General features: G+C 35.1%; 2 protein-coding genes and 1 non-coding gene across 5 annotated transcripts; 2 read left to right on the top strand and 1 right to left on the bottom strand.

Annotated features, from left to right (window-relative positions):
• Positions 1-178: 178 nt before the first annotated feature.
• TRNAD-GUC (transfer RNA aspartic acid (anticodon GUC)) lies at positions 179-250 on the top strand. Its single transcript has one exon. It is a non-coding gene; the product is annotated as a tRNA-Asp (tRNA).
• LOC133794157 (anaphase-promoting complex subunit 4) lies at positions 182-8,456 on the top strand. 3 transcript variants are annotated; one of them, XM_062231355.1, is made up of 20 exons: positions 182-738; positions 1,034-1,104; positions 1,196-1,307; positions 1,536-1,627; positions 2,091-2,171; positions 2,336-2,575; positions 2,894-2,968; positions 3,241-3,392; positions 4,033-4,193; positions 4,280-4,380; positions 4,456-4,530; positions 4,963-5,142; positions 5,699-5,781; positions 5,861-5,959; positions 6,059-6,163; positions 6,487-6,619; positions 6,791-7,018; positions 7,094-7,246; positions 7,585-7,666; positions 8,096-8,456. In XM_062231355.1, the coding sequence occupies exons 2-20, from the start codon at positions 1,036-1,038 to the stop codon at positions 8,188-8,190; spliced, it is 2,316 nt and encodes a 771-aa protein (XP_062087339.1). In that variant the 5' UTR covers positions 182-738; positions 1,034-1,035; the 3' UTR covers positions 8,191-8,456. The 3 variants fall into 3 exon arrangements, with proteins under 3 accessions (XP_062087339.1, XP_062087340.1, XP_062087338.1); XM_062231356.1 differs by having other exon boundaries at positions 1,012-1,104; XM_062231354.1 differs by having other exon boundaries at positions 1,007-1,104.
• A 946-nt stretch (positions 8,457-9,402) lies between these two features.
• On the bottom strand, positions 9,403-14,917 carry LOC133794158 (calmodulin-binding protein 60 C-like). Its single transcript, XM_062231357.1, has 9 exons — positions 14,682-14,917; positions 14,444-14,593; positions 14,002-14,077; positions 13,854-13,912; positions 13,275-13,768; positions 13,028-13,188; positions 12,515-12,718; positions 11,984-12,212; positions 9,403-11,020 (listed from the first exon to the last, which is right to left on the bottom strand). The coding sequence occupies exons 1-9, from the start codon at positions 14,705-14,707 to the stop codon at positions 10,467-10,469; spliced, it is 1,953 nt and encodes a 650-aa protein (XP_062087341.1). The 5' UTR covers positions 14,708-14,917; the 3' UTR covers positions 9,403-10,466.
• Positions 14,918-15,225: the final 308 nt, after the last annotated feature.

Genomic DNA, 15,225 nt, shown 5'->3' with positions numbered 1-15,225 from the left:
AACAACTTTGATTTGACTTTGTTATGATACAAGTCTAGTGCCTAATTATGACTTGAAGAGTTTGTTAATGTTAAATTTTTAAGTTATTTAATCTTTAATCTTTAATTTTTAATTTTAATATATAAATTTATTTAAATTTATAGTTTAATAATTTTACTTTACGAAACCTATCAACAAAGTCGTTGTAGTATAGTGGTAAGTATTCCCGCCTGTCACGCGGGTGACCCGGGTTCGATCCCCGGCAACGGCGATTTTTTTATTTTTTTTTGGTTTTTTTAAGTGTTTTCCCGCAAAACATGAGGAACGAGTCGCTGAGTTTGAGTTTGAGCTCCATGTCGCTTTCGTTCTAAAAAATTTTCACTTTGGCATTCCTTTCTCGTTCATCTTCTTCCTCTCTCTCTCTTCTGTGTCTTTTAGTAATCAATAATCAATGGCGTTTCCTCTTTTTTTCAAGAAAATTGTAGAGTGAATCTGTATTGCCTGGGTCAAGATATCTAGTAATTTAATTTATGAGCAGAGATTTACTACCAGCGACCACTGCCTTGTTCTTGACACCAACTCCACAGTCCACACACGCAGCTGAAGAGTAACCTCACTCAACTCTACTCTCCTCTCCTCCTTCCCTACAACTACTCCACTACAGTGATTTTCTTCTTCTGCTCGCATTACCTCTGGGAGTACCTCCACCGGCCGCTCCTCCTCGCCCCCTATTGCCGCCAAACCTGCAAAACGAAGCAGGTAAATGAAGTCTTTAGACATTTTGTACTAAATTCAAAGGAAAAACAGTGTTTGATTTTGAGTTTCATTCCGCCATGCTTCTGAAAAAATCCCGCCTTTATTCTAAAAAATTCCACTTTCCCATTCAAATTATCGGGCATTCTGTTGCGTCGTTTACAATCATACTTTCGCGGTTTTTATTTTATTTTACAAGCGTTAGGGTTTAGTCTCGCTTAGAAAATTTTAGTTTGTAATATGCGATTATCAAATTTTTGTTGTGATATTTCAGTCTAGTTATTCTTTTGATCAAGATTAGTAATGGAAACGGACGAGTCCCAGCGAGTGCTCCCCTTTCAGTTGCAGTTTGATAAACCGCTAGCTTCTCAGGTTTACAGTCCGTATATTTTTCTGTGTGCGTGTGTGTAAATGTTGTGCGTGCTATTGTATCTATGTTCTTCATTGAATTATGGAATGGTAGATTGTGTTAGCGGAATGGAATCCGGAGAAAGACTTACTGGCAATGGTCACAGAGGACTCCAAGCTTTTGCTGCATCGTTTTAATTGGCAGAGATTATGGACAATCTCACCTGGTGATTACTCGTGTCTCTATTTTTTTTTTCTTGGGGATTCCTTCTTTTTCTTGTAATTTAAAATATTATTTTTATTGGAGAATTATCAATATGAACGAGGTTTTATAGAAAGTGAATGTTCTTCTATTTAATTTTTAGATGTCTCTTCAGCTTCATAATATGATGTATGGTTGAGCATTTGCTTTTGTTCTTAACCTCAAGTTTTTCCCTCCTTTAAAATTTGTACAGGAAGATGTATAACATCTTTATGCTGGCGACCAGATGGTAAAGCTATAGCCGTTGGGCTTGAAGATGGAACTGTTTCATTGCATGATGTTGAAGTGAGTAGCATATGTATAAATATATGTGCATTGTTTGGTTATTTTTATCAACATATCAGTTTTTCAAATTGACTGGTTTATAAATTGTATGTGCCAAAACTTGTATTTGAAAGTTGATGCACTAGGTAATAGAAAATTATCTGTGTTTCATCGGCTCCCCTGTTCTGTCAGTACCTTTATAGTAGATATTATAGGGTGGAGCCATGTATTCTTTATGGTTTTCTAGTAGAAGTTTATAGTCACTTGATAATGTCGTTTCTTGGATACTTGTAATATATTATGGCTAATCGAGACCAAGCTTCAACCCTTGTCCTAACATATTTATCAATGACATATGGTTCTGTTAAAATCTAAAAATTCTTTCTCATGCAAATCATACATGCACGACTTTCATTTATTTCCCTTTTTTGTTCTGTATTTGTGACATTCTAATTAGTAAGTTTCTTTTGTTAATGTCGAGCAGAATGGAAAGCTACTTAGAAGCTTAAAATCCCATAATGTTGCTGTTGTTTGTCTAAACTGGGAGGAGGATGGACATATTAAAGTATGGCTTCTGTAATTTTTATGCTCAACATTATCTCATTTGTGTTTTTATTTATCACTTTATTTTTAGAAATATTCTATTTCTTAAAACTTTTTGCTGGAATAGTTGTATTATTTTCCCAACAAATACTCTTATTCCAATCCTTTTTTTTAATTGGGTTTCAGGATGATTTTGGTAGCATGTCAACATATGAAGATCGTACTTCTCGCTTCTTCCCACCAGCTCCAAGAGCTCCTCGGATACAAGGATTGGTTTCTGGAGACGCTGGCTTCATGGATGATAGTGAAGATTCATTTCAAGACCTGTCAAGCTCTTCACAACAACGCTTTAATATTCTTTGCAGCGGAGATAAAGATGGAATCATCTGCTTTAGTATATTTGGAAGCTTTCCAATTGGCAAAATTGTGAGTAGTCATCTTTTCATTGAAGTAGATATATCTTATATCGGTGACTTTGATGGACAACAATGTAAAATTGACTTACTTGTTCCTTCTTGGACTTTGAGTTTTGGAATCTCCCAGTTTCTTCTTATGGGTTCATGCAAATATTTGTAGCAAGTTAAACAATCCTTCTAGAAGAGGAAACAAAAACTATTCATGATCCAATGATTGCATGTTATTGCAGTTTTTTTTTATATTTTTTTAACCGTGGGTTTTATGTTTAACGTGTCATTTAATTGCATCTGACGTCAACTAAATCATTTGAACCTGTGAATATGCTAGAACATACATGAGTGTTGCGTTCCCTCATCTGATACACAAGCTAAATGCAGACTTCAAAATGCTTCCATTTACAAGGTAAGTTCATTGTTCAAGTGGATGTCATCAGTAAAAAATTTATCTACTGCAAAATGTAAATTTTTAATAATATGATGTTCATGCTTATTGCAACCTTTAATTCATTTTCTTTAGCTGTCTGCATGTATCAATGAAGGTTCAGGTGAAAATCTTATATAGAAGATAAAGTATTAAGAATGCATATAATCAGAAGAATTTTTTTTAAAAGAAAGAAAATCATAAAGATAAGAGTCAACTAGTCTTATTGACCCAGCCAATATACCATTGCATAGGTTGCCTTGTCTAAAGATCTTTGCCGTCTGATAGTCATATGCTCGGGAGAATTAATTAATAACAGGGAAGAATCAGAAAACAAGAAAATGGCTGAGCGTGGTATACATGGATTGCATTGTTTGGCACTTGATACTTCGATATTTTGGAAGAGGTAACTTTGATATAGAAACTGTGAGGTCCAAATATTGTATTTTACCCTGTAGCTATATCTAGTCTATGATTCCCTCTTTTCTTCATGTTCACTAATTACTACTATCAAGGTCCCAGAGACTAAGTTGATCTAGACATGTACGGATTATGCAATTACATCTTTATTTAAAGATATATGACAGCATATTTTTATTTTTGCATTTGGTTGTGATGCTATATAATGGAGAAATTCCTATCTACTAGTAAAACTACCATTTCAGCATTGGGCTGGCAATTTGGTTGTTGGATTTTCTTGTATACAAGTCTTTTTTTGTTTTTTGTTACTATAGTCAGTACTTGTTAGTTGTTACTTTGGAGATTTGGCACATGAAGCATTTCTTTGTACTCTTTGTTAAGGATATTGGGTCTCAAAACCTTGCCTTGAATGGGCTAGGCTAGCTTCAAGTTTTGCCTTATAATCATTCTGTGTTTTATTCTTTTCTCTCTCTCTCTTTTCAATGACAAGGAGAATATGAAGATTCATCAGCAGAATGTTATATATATTTTTTCCTCTGTATATTTCTCTCTGCTCAGCTCTTACTTCATCTGAACTAAATTTAGCACACCCTCTTCATTCTCACTTTACATTTCCCCTGATCTAGGAAAAATGAACTCCATCAAGTGGCTCAACAAGCTTCTAACATTGAAGAATTGACTGAGGTTATCCGAGCATCACTATCAATTATGTCCAAACAGTGGTCTGATGCTATGCACACTTTTCATGAAAAGTTTGATTCTATATCTGATCTAATTGTTAGCCACGGTAACTTCTTGGATACTTTTAGAAATATATTCTCGATCCTAATTCATAACTTTTCTTTTGATTTATTGGTTCCATCTTTGTTATAGGACTTGATTCCTCTTCTCAAGAGGAGTTTTTAAGCCTTCTAGGTGGTGCTCGGACCAGTCCACCAATCCATCAATTTCTAGTGAATTCTCTTGGTGAAGCGGTATTTATATCCTATTCAAAATCCTAAATTTGCAAAAACAGAAATAAGTGATTATATAGCAAGTACTGTTTTCAGGGGGCGAAGCGTGTGTCAAAGGTTGTCTGTGGTGCTGGAAAAGAACTTCAGCATATTGTCCTAAATCATCTCCAGGTTGTTTATTGTAAATTTTTTTCATGGTTGGTGTGATTTTTGTTTTTTTTTGGGCAAGTGAAGAAGAAAGGAAAGAAGGATTAACTAATACTTCTTAGAAATAGTTCTCAGAACATGTCATGGAATTTGTTAGATCAGTTACATGATACTTGATAGATAAACAGGTAGCAAACATTCATTTAAAATAAAGAATAAATAAAAGAAATAAAGAAAGGAGAAGGAAAAAAAATAAGTTTTAAAAAAACACTTTAGAAAGTCAAATTGTGGATATTGTTTATATTTTGCTGCAGTTTGTTCTATGATTCTATATATGTGTGGAAGTGGTTAAAATGATTAAACAATTAAACAGTTTCTTGATTTAACAATATGCTGTCATGTTCCTTATACCAAGCTATCTGAGTGGAAACTAAGAAAAAAAAATCTCCTCTTCAGCCTGCTGCAGAAATTATTGGATTCCGAATTGGAGAACTAAGAGGTCTTTCAAGATGGCGTGCGCGCTACCAGAGCATAGGTTTAGACGAGACGCTCATCAGTAATGCAGCAGATAAAGTCGGGATGATAATTGTACAAGTTGAATGGTTTATGAGGTTGCTTTCATCTGTGGTGCAGCAGGTATGCCTCCTAAGGATCCATCTATTTAATAATGTTTTTGGATGGGCCATTAATTTACTTCTATTCAGGCTTCATTTTAATTCAGACATTTTAAATATGAATTCTTCTGCTCCATTTCCTATTCATCTTTTATTATCACACGGGAAATTAAAGACTTTTGCTGATGATATTTGATCCAGATTCTGCCAGTAACTAAGGAAGCATGTTTAACATTTATTTTTATGCCAGTCCATATTAAGAGTGGGAGAAAATTTTACCAATTGAACTCCCAGATACTATGAACAATGGACCTCATCATTTTATCTTCTACCCCTGTGATGTGTACGTAGTAATCATATTTATGTTTCTCTAACTTCCCTTTATATAATGGTAAAAAAATAAAACAGTTAAGAAGAGGGAATAATGAATGCATCCTGTTTCAGTCTGCTGGTTTTTTTCTGAAACTAGTGTGTCAGTTGTGGTTGTAACATTTTTATACGATTGCAATACATTTTCTCTTATAAATCTGTTTCTTGCTTTGGATTCATGATAATATCTTTTATTTTGTTTTTTTCAGTTCTCAAATTTCTTCAACTGGCTTTTGAAATGTATTAGGATACTTATGCAAGAACCTAGTGATCAGCTTCTACCGTACAATAGGTTTGTCTTGGTTCTACCTTAAGTGTTTCAATCAGCTATTGGCATATAATTTTGATGTCACAGTTCTTGGTTTTGGCAGTGAACTTGTTGTTATATTCCTGAAGTTTCTATATGATCAAGATCCTGTTAAGCAGTTGCTGGAAGCATCCAATGCTGATCAAATTATTGATATTGATCTGTAAGTGTTTTTTTTTCCTGCCCCCAGCCATGTACCTATTGTGTATTTCGGTATACCTGTCAAGATCTTCAAACAATATGATGTTGCTAAATTCTTCAGGGAAACAATGCAGAGAGTCAAAGAATTGTCTCACTTTGGGGGATTTTCAGATTGTGAATATCTGCGAAGGACATTAGCTAAACAATTTCATCAGATGGAGTCTAGGTACACTGCTCCAAATTCCTTTTCTTTTGCCCAATTGTACTGTGTGGATATGTGTTTGCCAATTATCTATATTCTGAACCTGGAAAATATACCAAGGCTCTCAGTGTTAAAATAAAAAAAAATGAGTTTTTTGACCAATGAAAATATGTCTCAGGGTTTTGTTATTATATATTTATATACCCCAATCAGTTGAATTTATGTTTTGGATTATTTCTTATTCTATTTTCTTTTTATGATCTAATAACTGTAGTTTGATCAATTAATGTGGTTTTCCATGATGAAACATACTTTGTCTCATAGTTTGCCTGTTGATTGACTTTCAGTTTCAAGGAGGCTTTTCTGATGCCCTTTACTTCAATTTCAAGAAAGATACTTTGTGTGGATTTATTGCCGCTTGCCCCCCTTCCCCCTTCTTCAGTATCTCTGAAAGTTCCTACTTCCATATCTTACTATGAGGTACTTGCTACCAGTAATCAGCATTGTTTCTATGAAATTTTATTTTAGTTTGTTGCGTGATCATTCACTCACTCACTTCTATTATTTGCTGAAATTAACTGTACAATGTAATCTGCATAAATGATTTTATGTTCACTCATTTTTTTTGGGTGAAAAATAATCCCTCCGCAGGGTGCTTTTCAAGCCATCTCTTATGAGCAGACTTGTCAAGGCAGGTTTGTGGATTTCATATCTTTCCAAATACCAGAAGATTCTTTCTCCAATATTGCAAATTGTATAGCCATAGTCAGGGGGTTTACTCATGACTCAAGCTCTCTGAAGAAGGGCTATACTTCATTGGAAGCTCTGTTGTTGCACATCCCTGATGGCTATCACTGTGTGGATATATCCTTGTATAAGGTAGAGATCTAGACTAGATCTACTATGTAAATTTTTAATTTGTCCTATAACCATTATCGCCTTTTAATTAAACAGGAAAGTCAAATTGTATTGCTATTGAATGATACAACTACCAGTTCTGAAAGCTCTGGAGATGCCTGTATGTTGATTGTGCAAGCAGCTGATCTTCCATTTGCATCAATCTCAAGATCCACTTGTATAGACTTTTGGAAGTTGCATGAACTAAAGGTAATCATTATCTTTGCTATCTTATCCGTTCTTGAGTGGAATAGATCTAAATATTTCGCACTCTTTTTACAATTCTGTAAAATTGTGATACTTTGTTCCCATAGATGGAATATTATTTTCTTCCCAGTTGAGATTCTCTTTCTTCTTTAGTTGTCATCTTTAATGAGCAATTACTCATATCATGTCGAGTGAAAGCAAGCGTCCAATCTTTTGTCTTTCATTATTGTATCTTTTTTTGAGAATAGATTTTCTTGAGGTGAACTTTTTTCCCTCTTCTGTTGAAATTATTCTGGCGAAGTTCCGTTTTGGTATAATACTTTTCAAATTATTTTGTGTAGGACAATATTATTTACTTGCAAATGGAGAATGAGAAGGTTCGGAGTATTCCTCATTCTGTGATTGCTCCTCTGGCAGTTAGCTGTAAGTTGAAAATTTTCTTAGTTAATTTTCTATTTCAAGAACACAATCAACAAGTTATCTTTGCATTTGATCCATCACCCGTGGATTCATTAAAATATAGCTTAAATGTTTCCTTGTGTGCATTTTTTTTCCTTTTGGCTCCATTATCTAACATCACATCTAACTTATTTCCATTGAAGATAAACGTACCCCATAAAAAATACACGCACAGAATTAAATTGCAAATTCTTTACAGTTTCCATAATTGCTTTTGTATAGTAATGTGTTACGTGACCTTGATAAACTAGAGTGTTAAAACAAGCCATTGTCAACAAATCTTTCGAAAACAACCAGTAGTCCGCCTTAGCTGTTGAGTCAGTCAATCAAATTAGATCGTAATTGCATGTGGGCAACCAAGTTTTCTGACATTTATGCTCATCATTCTGACAGCGTCAAGAGGCGTGGCTTGTGTTTTTGCTGCAAGAAAGCGTGCATTGGTGTATATATTAGAGGAGGATGAGGATGAGGTCTCAGAAACAGAATGACTGGCCATTATGATATAAGTGGTAACCTTTTTGGTGAATTTTTGTTAATTTAACCGGAAGCACAAGTATGTTATATGGTTTTGTTTGATTTTTACTTTACGTTTCTCACCATATCCATGCTCCTTGATTAGGAGCAATTCTGTTGTAAATTGGAAACATGATATAAATCAAATGTTCAATTTATTTTGAACAATTTGTCAAATATGAATCACACAACTATAATGAGCTTAAGGGGTTTGACCACATGGTGCTTGACAGGTCAAAAAGAGCAAGATCTAACCTTTTTGGACGTTAAGCTTGGGAAAGTTTCTGTGCGTAAGAGATCTTAAATTCCATAATCTTTCATATGGTTGTGTATAATTTTGAAGTTCAATGTTGTATGAGTGTAGTAGGCTAAAGTAAATTTAAGGCAACTAGTGGTCTGATTCGAACTAAGTAGGTTGTTTGGCATTGTTTTCATAAAATTATTTTTAAAAACAAAGTTACAAAATACAGAAAAATTTGAGGAGAACAACAAAATGATGTTTTTAGTTCTCATAATTTTTTTTGTCATTTTTTTTTCACATAACATTTTTAGTTATTATTATCTCACATTAGTCTCTTTCTCATTAATATATCTCTTCACATTTTCTCTCATCGCGTTCTCTAACATCACTTTCTCTTTTATAATTTTGTATTTCCTTATTTTCTCTCTCATCACTTATTATTTCATTATTTTCTATCTCATCACTTATTATTTCATTATTTTCTATCTCATCACTTCTTATATCTTCATTTTTTTTTCTATCTCGCCATTTTCTCTCTCATCATTTTTTTTTCATTTTTTTTTTTGCATCAATTTCTCTTTTCTCACTTTTTTTTCCTCAAAATTTCTCTATTTATTTTTCATCACTTTTTCTTTCACGATACTTTATCTCATTATTTATTACAAATTTTTAAAAGATTTTTCTCTATATAAACATATTTATTAATTTTTTATTTAATTTTTTAAAAAAAATAAAACTAAAAAATTATTTTTTAAAAATTACAAAAAAATTATTTTCTGTTCTAATTTTTCAAAACACAATTTTGAATACAAAATAATACCATACAAGTCATTAACTTTTCGTTGCTTAAAGATTTATACGCCTCCATAGCAAAACCCTTGTCCATCGGCTCTGTTTAATGATTGATTGGGGAACTCAGTTGCAATATCATGCAGCTAAAAGAAAGTTGATCCGGCAAAATTATCATCACTGCACCTTTTTATTCTCGTGTTACAAAAACAAATACAAATTTAAATACAAATACTACACGTTAATTCGTGTTAACCAAGACTTCACCACTACTACACGTTAATTCGTGTTAGCCAAGACTTCACCACACTAACAATTAAGAACACAACTACGATTACAAAAAAACAGTCGTGCAGAGGCAAAACTTCTACCTTGACTGGATTCTTGTCATTTCCAAATACTAATCTAAGATAAGAACAATCCTAACTCTACCTAATAAGAGGTCAGCAACAATCTCTTATTTCAACCTCTTAATCAATGCTGTCTCAAAAAAACAAAAGTCATAGTTTTTTTTCTAATATTTTTTTCATGATGGTGTTATTTGTAGTTACGGTATTCTTCCTGCAAATTATTTTGAGTAGTTTACAGTGCCAGATTCATGTTTATATTTTTTCGAACAAGTTTGATAAATCGGAATATCAAGAAATATTAAAAATTATTTTTTTCAGCACAATAAATTATTCAGAATCTTTTAAAATTTTGCAGGAAGTATGCGTTAACTACAAGAAACATCAATATGAAAATAAAAAAAATATTGGAAAAAAAATACTGACATGTGTTTTTGGAGGCAAAGGTTAACTTAGAAGTTGAAATAGGAGTTTGGCTGGAACACTGCACTATCTAAACACGATCCTACCGAAAATCCTGCTGAGTTGGCAAACATCTTCAGTTGAAACAGCTCAGGTCTGATGGTTCTACCATTTGCAAGAGCAATGTTGAGACAAACACCATCCTTAAAGATTAAAACCATAGCTATAAGCAGTTGTCAAAAGATATAAGCTTACTAACTGTACAGGAAGGGCAAGGACTGTACAAGCAGAAAGAAGATGCCACAGACGTCAAGGTTTTACAATCCAAGAAATGGCCGGAGCATAAACATAGGATTGCACAACCCGACAGTTCAAGCCGAGACTGTTTTCTTAGCTTCATTTTAGAAACTTTTTAGCCCAAAAGGAAGGCTTTGATGCCGAAATCAGATCAGCTTTGTGCCATGCACCATATTTATGGATCATCCAACTCGACGAGTTGGGCACGTTTCTCAGCAGCCCTCTTCCTGATAAAAATACCCCATCTCAAGGCTGCCTTGAGCTTAAGCCAGCCAACGACAGCTTTCCCAGACCGGGTTCGATCGTCATCAAAGTTGTAGTTCAGAGATGTACTGGGCATGTATTCTGATGAATATGGAAACGCATCTTCAGTAACACTTGGGACGTGGCCATGACCCCCTCCCATGTCGAACATTCGAAGCAAGTGCTGCATATCTTCATTCTCAAGCATCTCATTGCTCCTCATACGAATATCTTCCTCTGCGAAGTAGTCATCTGTTCCCCTAAAAGATGCGAGATTGGACACGCCAACATTCTGGAAGCCGGATGTTAGTGGCTGCAGGGGACCAATGGCGAGGACGTTTTCGCTTCTTTGAAGGTGAGCTTCGTTTGAAGTGCTTGGTAACTGATTTTGACAAGCGAACGAAGAGCCATTGAACTGAACCGGAACATTCAAACTTGCACTATGCGACTGAATAGGGAATCTGGTGGCCATACCATCGTTGTACCCTGGAGAGAAAGAGCACGCACCATCAAGAACCAAATCTAAGATACATATTAGGAAAAGAAAATAATGGACACACAACCGCTATTTCTGAAGAATAAGAGCCTCGATTGAAACAAGAACTGTGGTAAATATTGTAATCATGATATAACTAATTATCTGTTATATTTTCGGTTAAACATCAGTCAAGTTAGTTTCTTGTTTTTAAAGAACTTAGCTGAGCTGTCCAAGTTCTTGAAGACCAATATATATATATATATGTGTGTGTGTGTGTGAGGCTCAAGTTTCATGAGTGATACAAGTGAGAAAACTGAGAAGAGGGCTCTGGTTTCAGAATGAAGAGGTTTGCCAAGAAGTTCTGATACAGAAGGTTTCGGCTCAGAGGATTCCTAGGAGAGTTGAGTGAATCTTTGTATGAGTGTGTGAGGAAATCTTTGTACTGTGAGAGGTTCATTCTTGAGTGAAAAATCAGTGTGTTTTGAGAGTGATTAGCTTGGTGATCTACTGGTTTTCTTGTACAGATAAAATTGGTGTATTCTGACCAATTTTGAGCTTTTGTAATCTTGGTGAAACAATTGTCAAAGATCAATAAAACCCTTGGGGAAAGCTGGATGTAGGCTAACTATTTTGGTTAGCCGAACCAGGATAAGTTTTGGTGTTCTTCTTCCTTATTACTTATATTTGTTTAACATATGTTTTTGGACTTAACATTGATAAACTATCTGTTCTGTTTGAACTTAAAGTTTCTGATAATATAAGTTTAGAACTGATATTTGTTTAGCTTTGATCTTCACCTTAAATTCTGTTTTTCTTCCCACAAGAACGATGCAATCTAATAGTAGTAATGCACATATCAGACACCCTGGTCATGGATTCGAGAAATGTGATGTGTAACAACCGCCATTTGACAGGCACAACTAATGCCAAACATAGACATTATGACAGGTTTTAAAGTGCGAAATATATACCCGTTAGTCCTGAATCCATGGTGTGCTGCGCTGATGGAACAGAAACTGGTAGCGCTGGTAGGTACTGCTGGTCAAATGAATGGTTATAATCTTGAGAGGTCATGGGAACTTCACTTTTAGATATACACAAGTTCTTCTCCGGTTCAGAGCCTAGAAAAGACTTGCCATCGTACTCTATAACATGCATCCAATTGTCATATGCCTTCTTCACCAAGGTGTCCACATGCACCTGCAAAACCAAAATAGTCACAGTATTGTCATTCATAAACTCTGTGCCACAATTCTAAAGACTTGTTATTTCCAATGAACAATAAAATACGTTAACCAGAACTTTGAATAATTAAAGACTCACACGCTGTGCTCCGACAAACACTAGTTAAGAATACAATTAGCCATTGCTTGTGAAACAACTTCTTTTAAGTTGGATTTAGTTTGGTATTGATTTCGTATTGCAGTTGGTAACAATAGTCAACCATAATGAGGAAGCAAGGTGGCTGACCGGGGTGGTCATGTAGTACACTAATTGATTACCTTCTCACTTTCAGGAACAGAATCTGCGGCAAAATATTGTCCATTGGAAATTAGGCCACTCAACTCATAGATATTGTTGAAAGCAACGCCAACACTTCTATCATCGTCGGGATAGTACACATAAAGTTTCCCACTTAAAACACAAGTCTTTGCATGCTCCAGAAGAACTTCCCACATCTTATTTGACATGCCACTACCGAGAATCTGGAAAATTTAAACTGTGTATTAGAAACCGCCACACACACATAAGTGTGCGTGTTAGGTGTGCAATGTGTGTGCATACATACATCCATGTGCATAAAAGAATTGATATAAAAGCCCTATTTGGCTGAGCTTTTTCTTCTGCTTTTAGTTTTTTAGGAAGCTCTTACTAAGAAAGCTGCTAAAGCTGGCTTCTGTTAAAAGAGTTTCTTAAAACTAAAAGCTAAAACTCAGTAGTTAACCAACCAACATTAGAAGTGCTTTTGGAGTTTCAGAAGCCCAAAAGCAGCTTTTAAAATCCCACATCCTTACATTTCTCAATGTCTGTGAATCTCTAACCACAAATCGCAAGAAATCTTCAACTGTAAGGATTCCAGCTTTGTTCAGCTTCTTGTGAAAGGACCCATCTTTTCCAATTTTCTCTAATCTCCAAACTTCATCGGTTAATGCTGGTGGATAGTGTTTCTTGTATACTGTAAAACCCAAAGATTACAAATTTTTGCAATGGAGGAACACATAAAATATAAAAGAAACTTATTGCAATACTTTGTCAACTCACATTCTCCACGGTGATCCTTAACTGTGAAAGCTTCTGTTTTCGCTTCACGAATACGAACACCCTCACAAGAGCCAGAGGCAACCTTCAACCCGAGTCTGAATTTCCTGCTCCTAATCCAGCTGGAATTATCAGTAAACGTCAACTCCCCTAGCGTTCCTACGCCTTCTTTGAGTGTTATCTGCAGATCTCCAGTTAGCAATGGTCTCTTTCCTTCACGCTCTTTGACGACATGGCCTTCGAAGTCTTCTTGGGCCCAGTTTTCATCATCCTCGTTATTGAAATCACCTTCAAGCACAATAATATCTAGTCTCGCAGAGGATTCTGGACCTGATGTCACAATCTGACCTGTGCTTGCATTAATCAAAACAATGTGGATTGCAGTACCCTGCTCCCCTTCTACTTTTCCACCAGTAAAGAGTGGAAGAGACAACTTGGACCTGAAGCGCAACTGCAAGTTTCTTCCATCAGGACCCTCTATACGTTTGGGAGAAGACCTGATATTTCTTGACCATTAGAATAAGAATAAGAAACCACACAAATATTCAACATAAAGAACTGAACATGAATAATGTTTAATACCTCCCAGTGAGTTTGGCAGTGCCTAACTTTGCTAAAGCACGCTCAACTTCTTCACTAACCTGTTCATCATTACAAATAATAAATTTCAGAAACTTTTTAGTTAGACAAAAGTTTAACTTCAACGTCAGAAGAGAGCATGTTATCTTACAACTCTACGAAGAATAGGCTCCAATGACGAGCAAAGTTTTTGCAGACTATCCACCTTAAGAGCTTCAACAATTACGCTGCATTTAAACCGAGATTACATTAACAAATTACTATAAACATCAAAGTTGTAAAAAGAATTTGGAAGCTCCAGCCGATGAAAACCCTTTGTGCATAAATAAACTAGTTCTCTTAGTCAAAAATCACAAGAGCCAAATAAGTAAGTTTAATCCATCCTCAGTTGAATATGATATAAGTTTTTGGTCATAAAGTTTCACAATCAAAAGTCGGAGCGAGACCCATTTAGTACCTCACTAGTTGAAAATTTGAGCTAACTTTACAAAGTAAAGTAAAGAATAGGCTCCAATAGTATGGTAGCCCCTTAAAAAAGAAAGATTTTGAAGAAGAAACAGTAAACAAATTTCGATGTTAAAGATGGAAAATACCTGGCTAAAGCAGGTCGTTTTCTTTCGGGTTGAGCTTCTTCAGCTGAAGTTGAATCCAACCCTCGTTTTTCCCTGGCCATACTATTCGATCTCTCCATGTACCTACTTTGCATCTTCACCGCGTCCATTCTAAACCTCCCCGTTTGGTTACTGAGAAAGTGCAAGAAAAATAACTAAAGAATGACCACCAAAACAAGAAACAAAATCCAAAACTTACATGAACCTCCATCCAACTTACCTTAAAGTTTGACCCGAATCGTCCATTCAGATAAGCTCAAAAACTTTGAAAGTGTTTTTCTTTTCTCAGCAACCAAACGAAGTTGGGTGCAGAGAGAGGCGTAAATTGAATAAAATCAGTTAAAGAGGATAAGGAGAGAAAGTAAAAAGGGTGGAGCGGGAAAGTGAAAGAAAAAGCTCAAGAAAATGTATATGAGAATATCAGAAGTTTCCACGAAATGGCTGCGAATTTTCTTACTAACGTTTCGGAAACATCATGGATAGGATTCGTAGTACATTACTTAGCGGTTTTTTTGGCCAAACTACTGTTTTTCTTCTTTTTTGTTTCTTTTTTCTTTTTTTTTTTCTTTTTTACAAACAAACAAAAAATCCCATCAGTTCAACCTAGTTAGTCACTAGTAATCTAAAACTGATCGAGGCCGTCCATTGCATAGAAGTTTGGGAATCTATCATGTTTTTTAAGGTATCGGCCACTCAATGATTTAGTTGTCTTTTGGCATGTAATACTGTTTTTTTTTTTGCTGCGGTCATGCTTTTATTTTTTA

Source organism: Humulus lupulus, chromosome 8 (assembly GCF_963169125.1).
Source record: "Humulus lupulus chromosome 8, drHumLupu1.1, whole genome shotgun sequence".
NCBI lineage: Eukaryota > Viridiplantae > Streptophyta > Magnoliopsida > Rosales > Cannabaceae > Humulus > Humulus lupulus.
The sequence above is the reverse complement of the archived record's forward strand: the minus strand, read 5'-3'. Positions and strand labels throughout refer to the sequence as shown.

Bases quoted from the DNA above. Each gene is read 5' to 3' on its own strand.
- LOC133794157 (XM_062231355.1), top strand. From the start codon at position 1,036: ATGGAAACGGACGAGTCCCAGCGAGTGCTCCCCTTTCAGTTGCAGTTT. The intron at 1,628-2,090 runs GTGAGTAGCATA...AATGTCGAGCAG, and splicing joins TTTCATTGCATGATGTTGAA to AATGGAAAGCTACTTAGAAG. The intron at 5,143-5,698 runs GTATGCCTCCTA...TGTTTTTTTCAG, and splicing joins TTTCATCTGTGGTGCAGCAG to TTCTCAAATTTCTTCAACTG.
- LOC133794158 (XM_062231357.1), bottom strand. From the start codon at position 14,707: ATGGACGATTCGGGTCAAACTTTAAG. The intron at 12,719-13,027 runs GTAAGGATGTGG...TAAATTTTCCAG, and splicing joins ATTCACAGACATTGAGAAAT to ATTCTCGGTAGTGGCATGTC. The intron at 11,021-11,983 runs GTATATATTTCG...CTTTCTCTCCAG, and splicing joins CATGGATTCAGGACTAACGG to GGTACAACGATGGTATGGCC.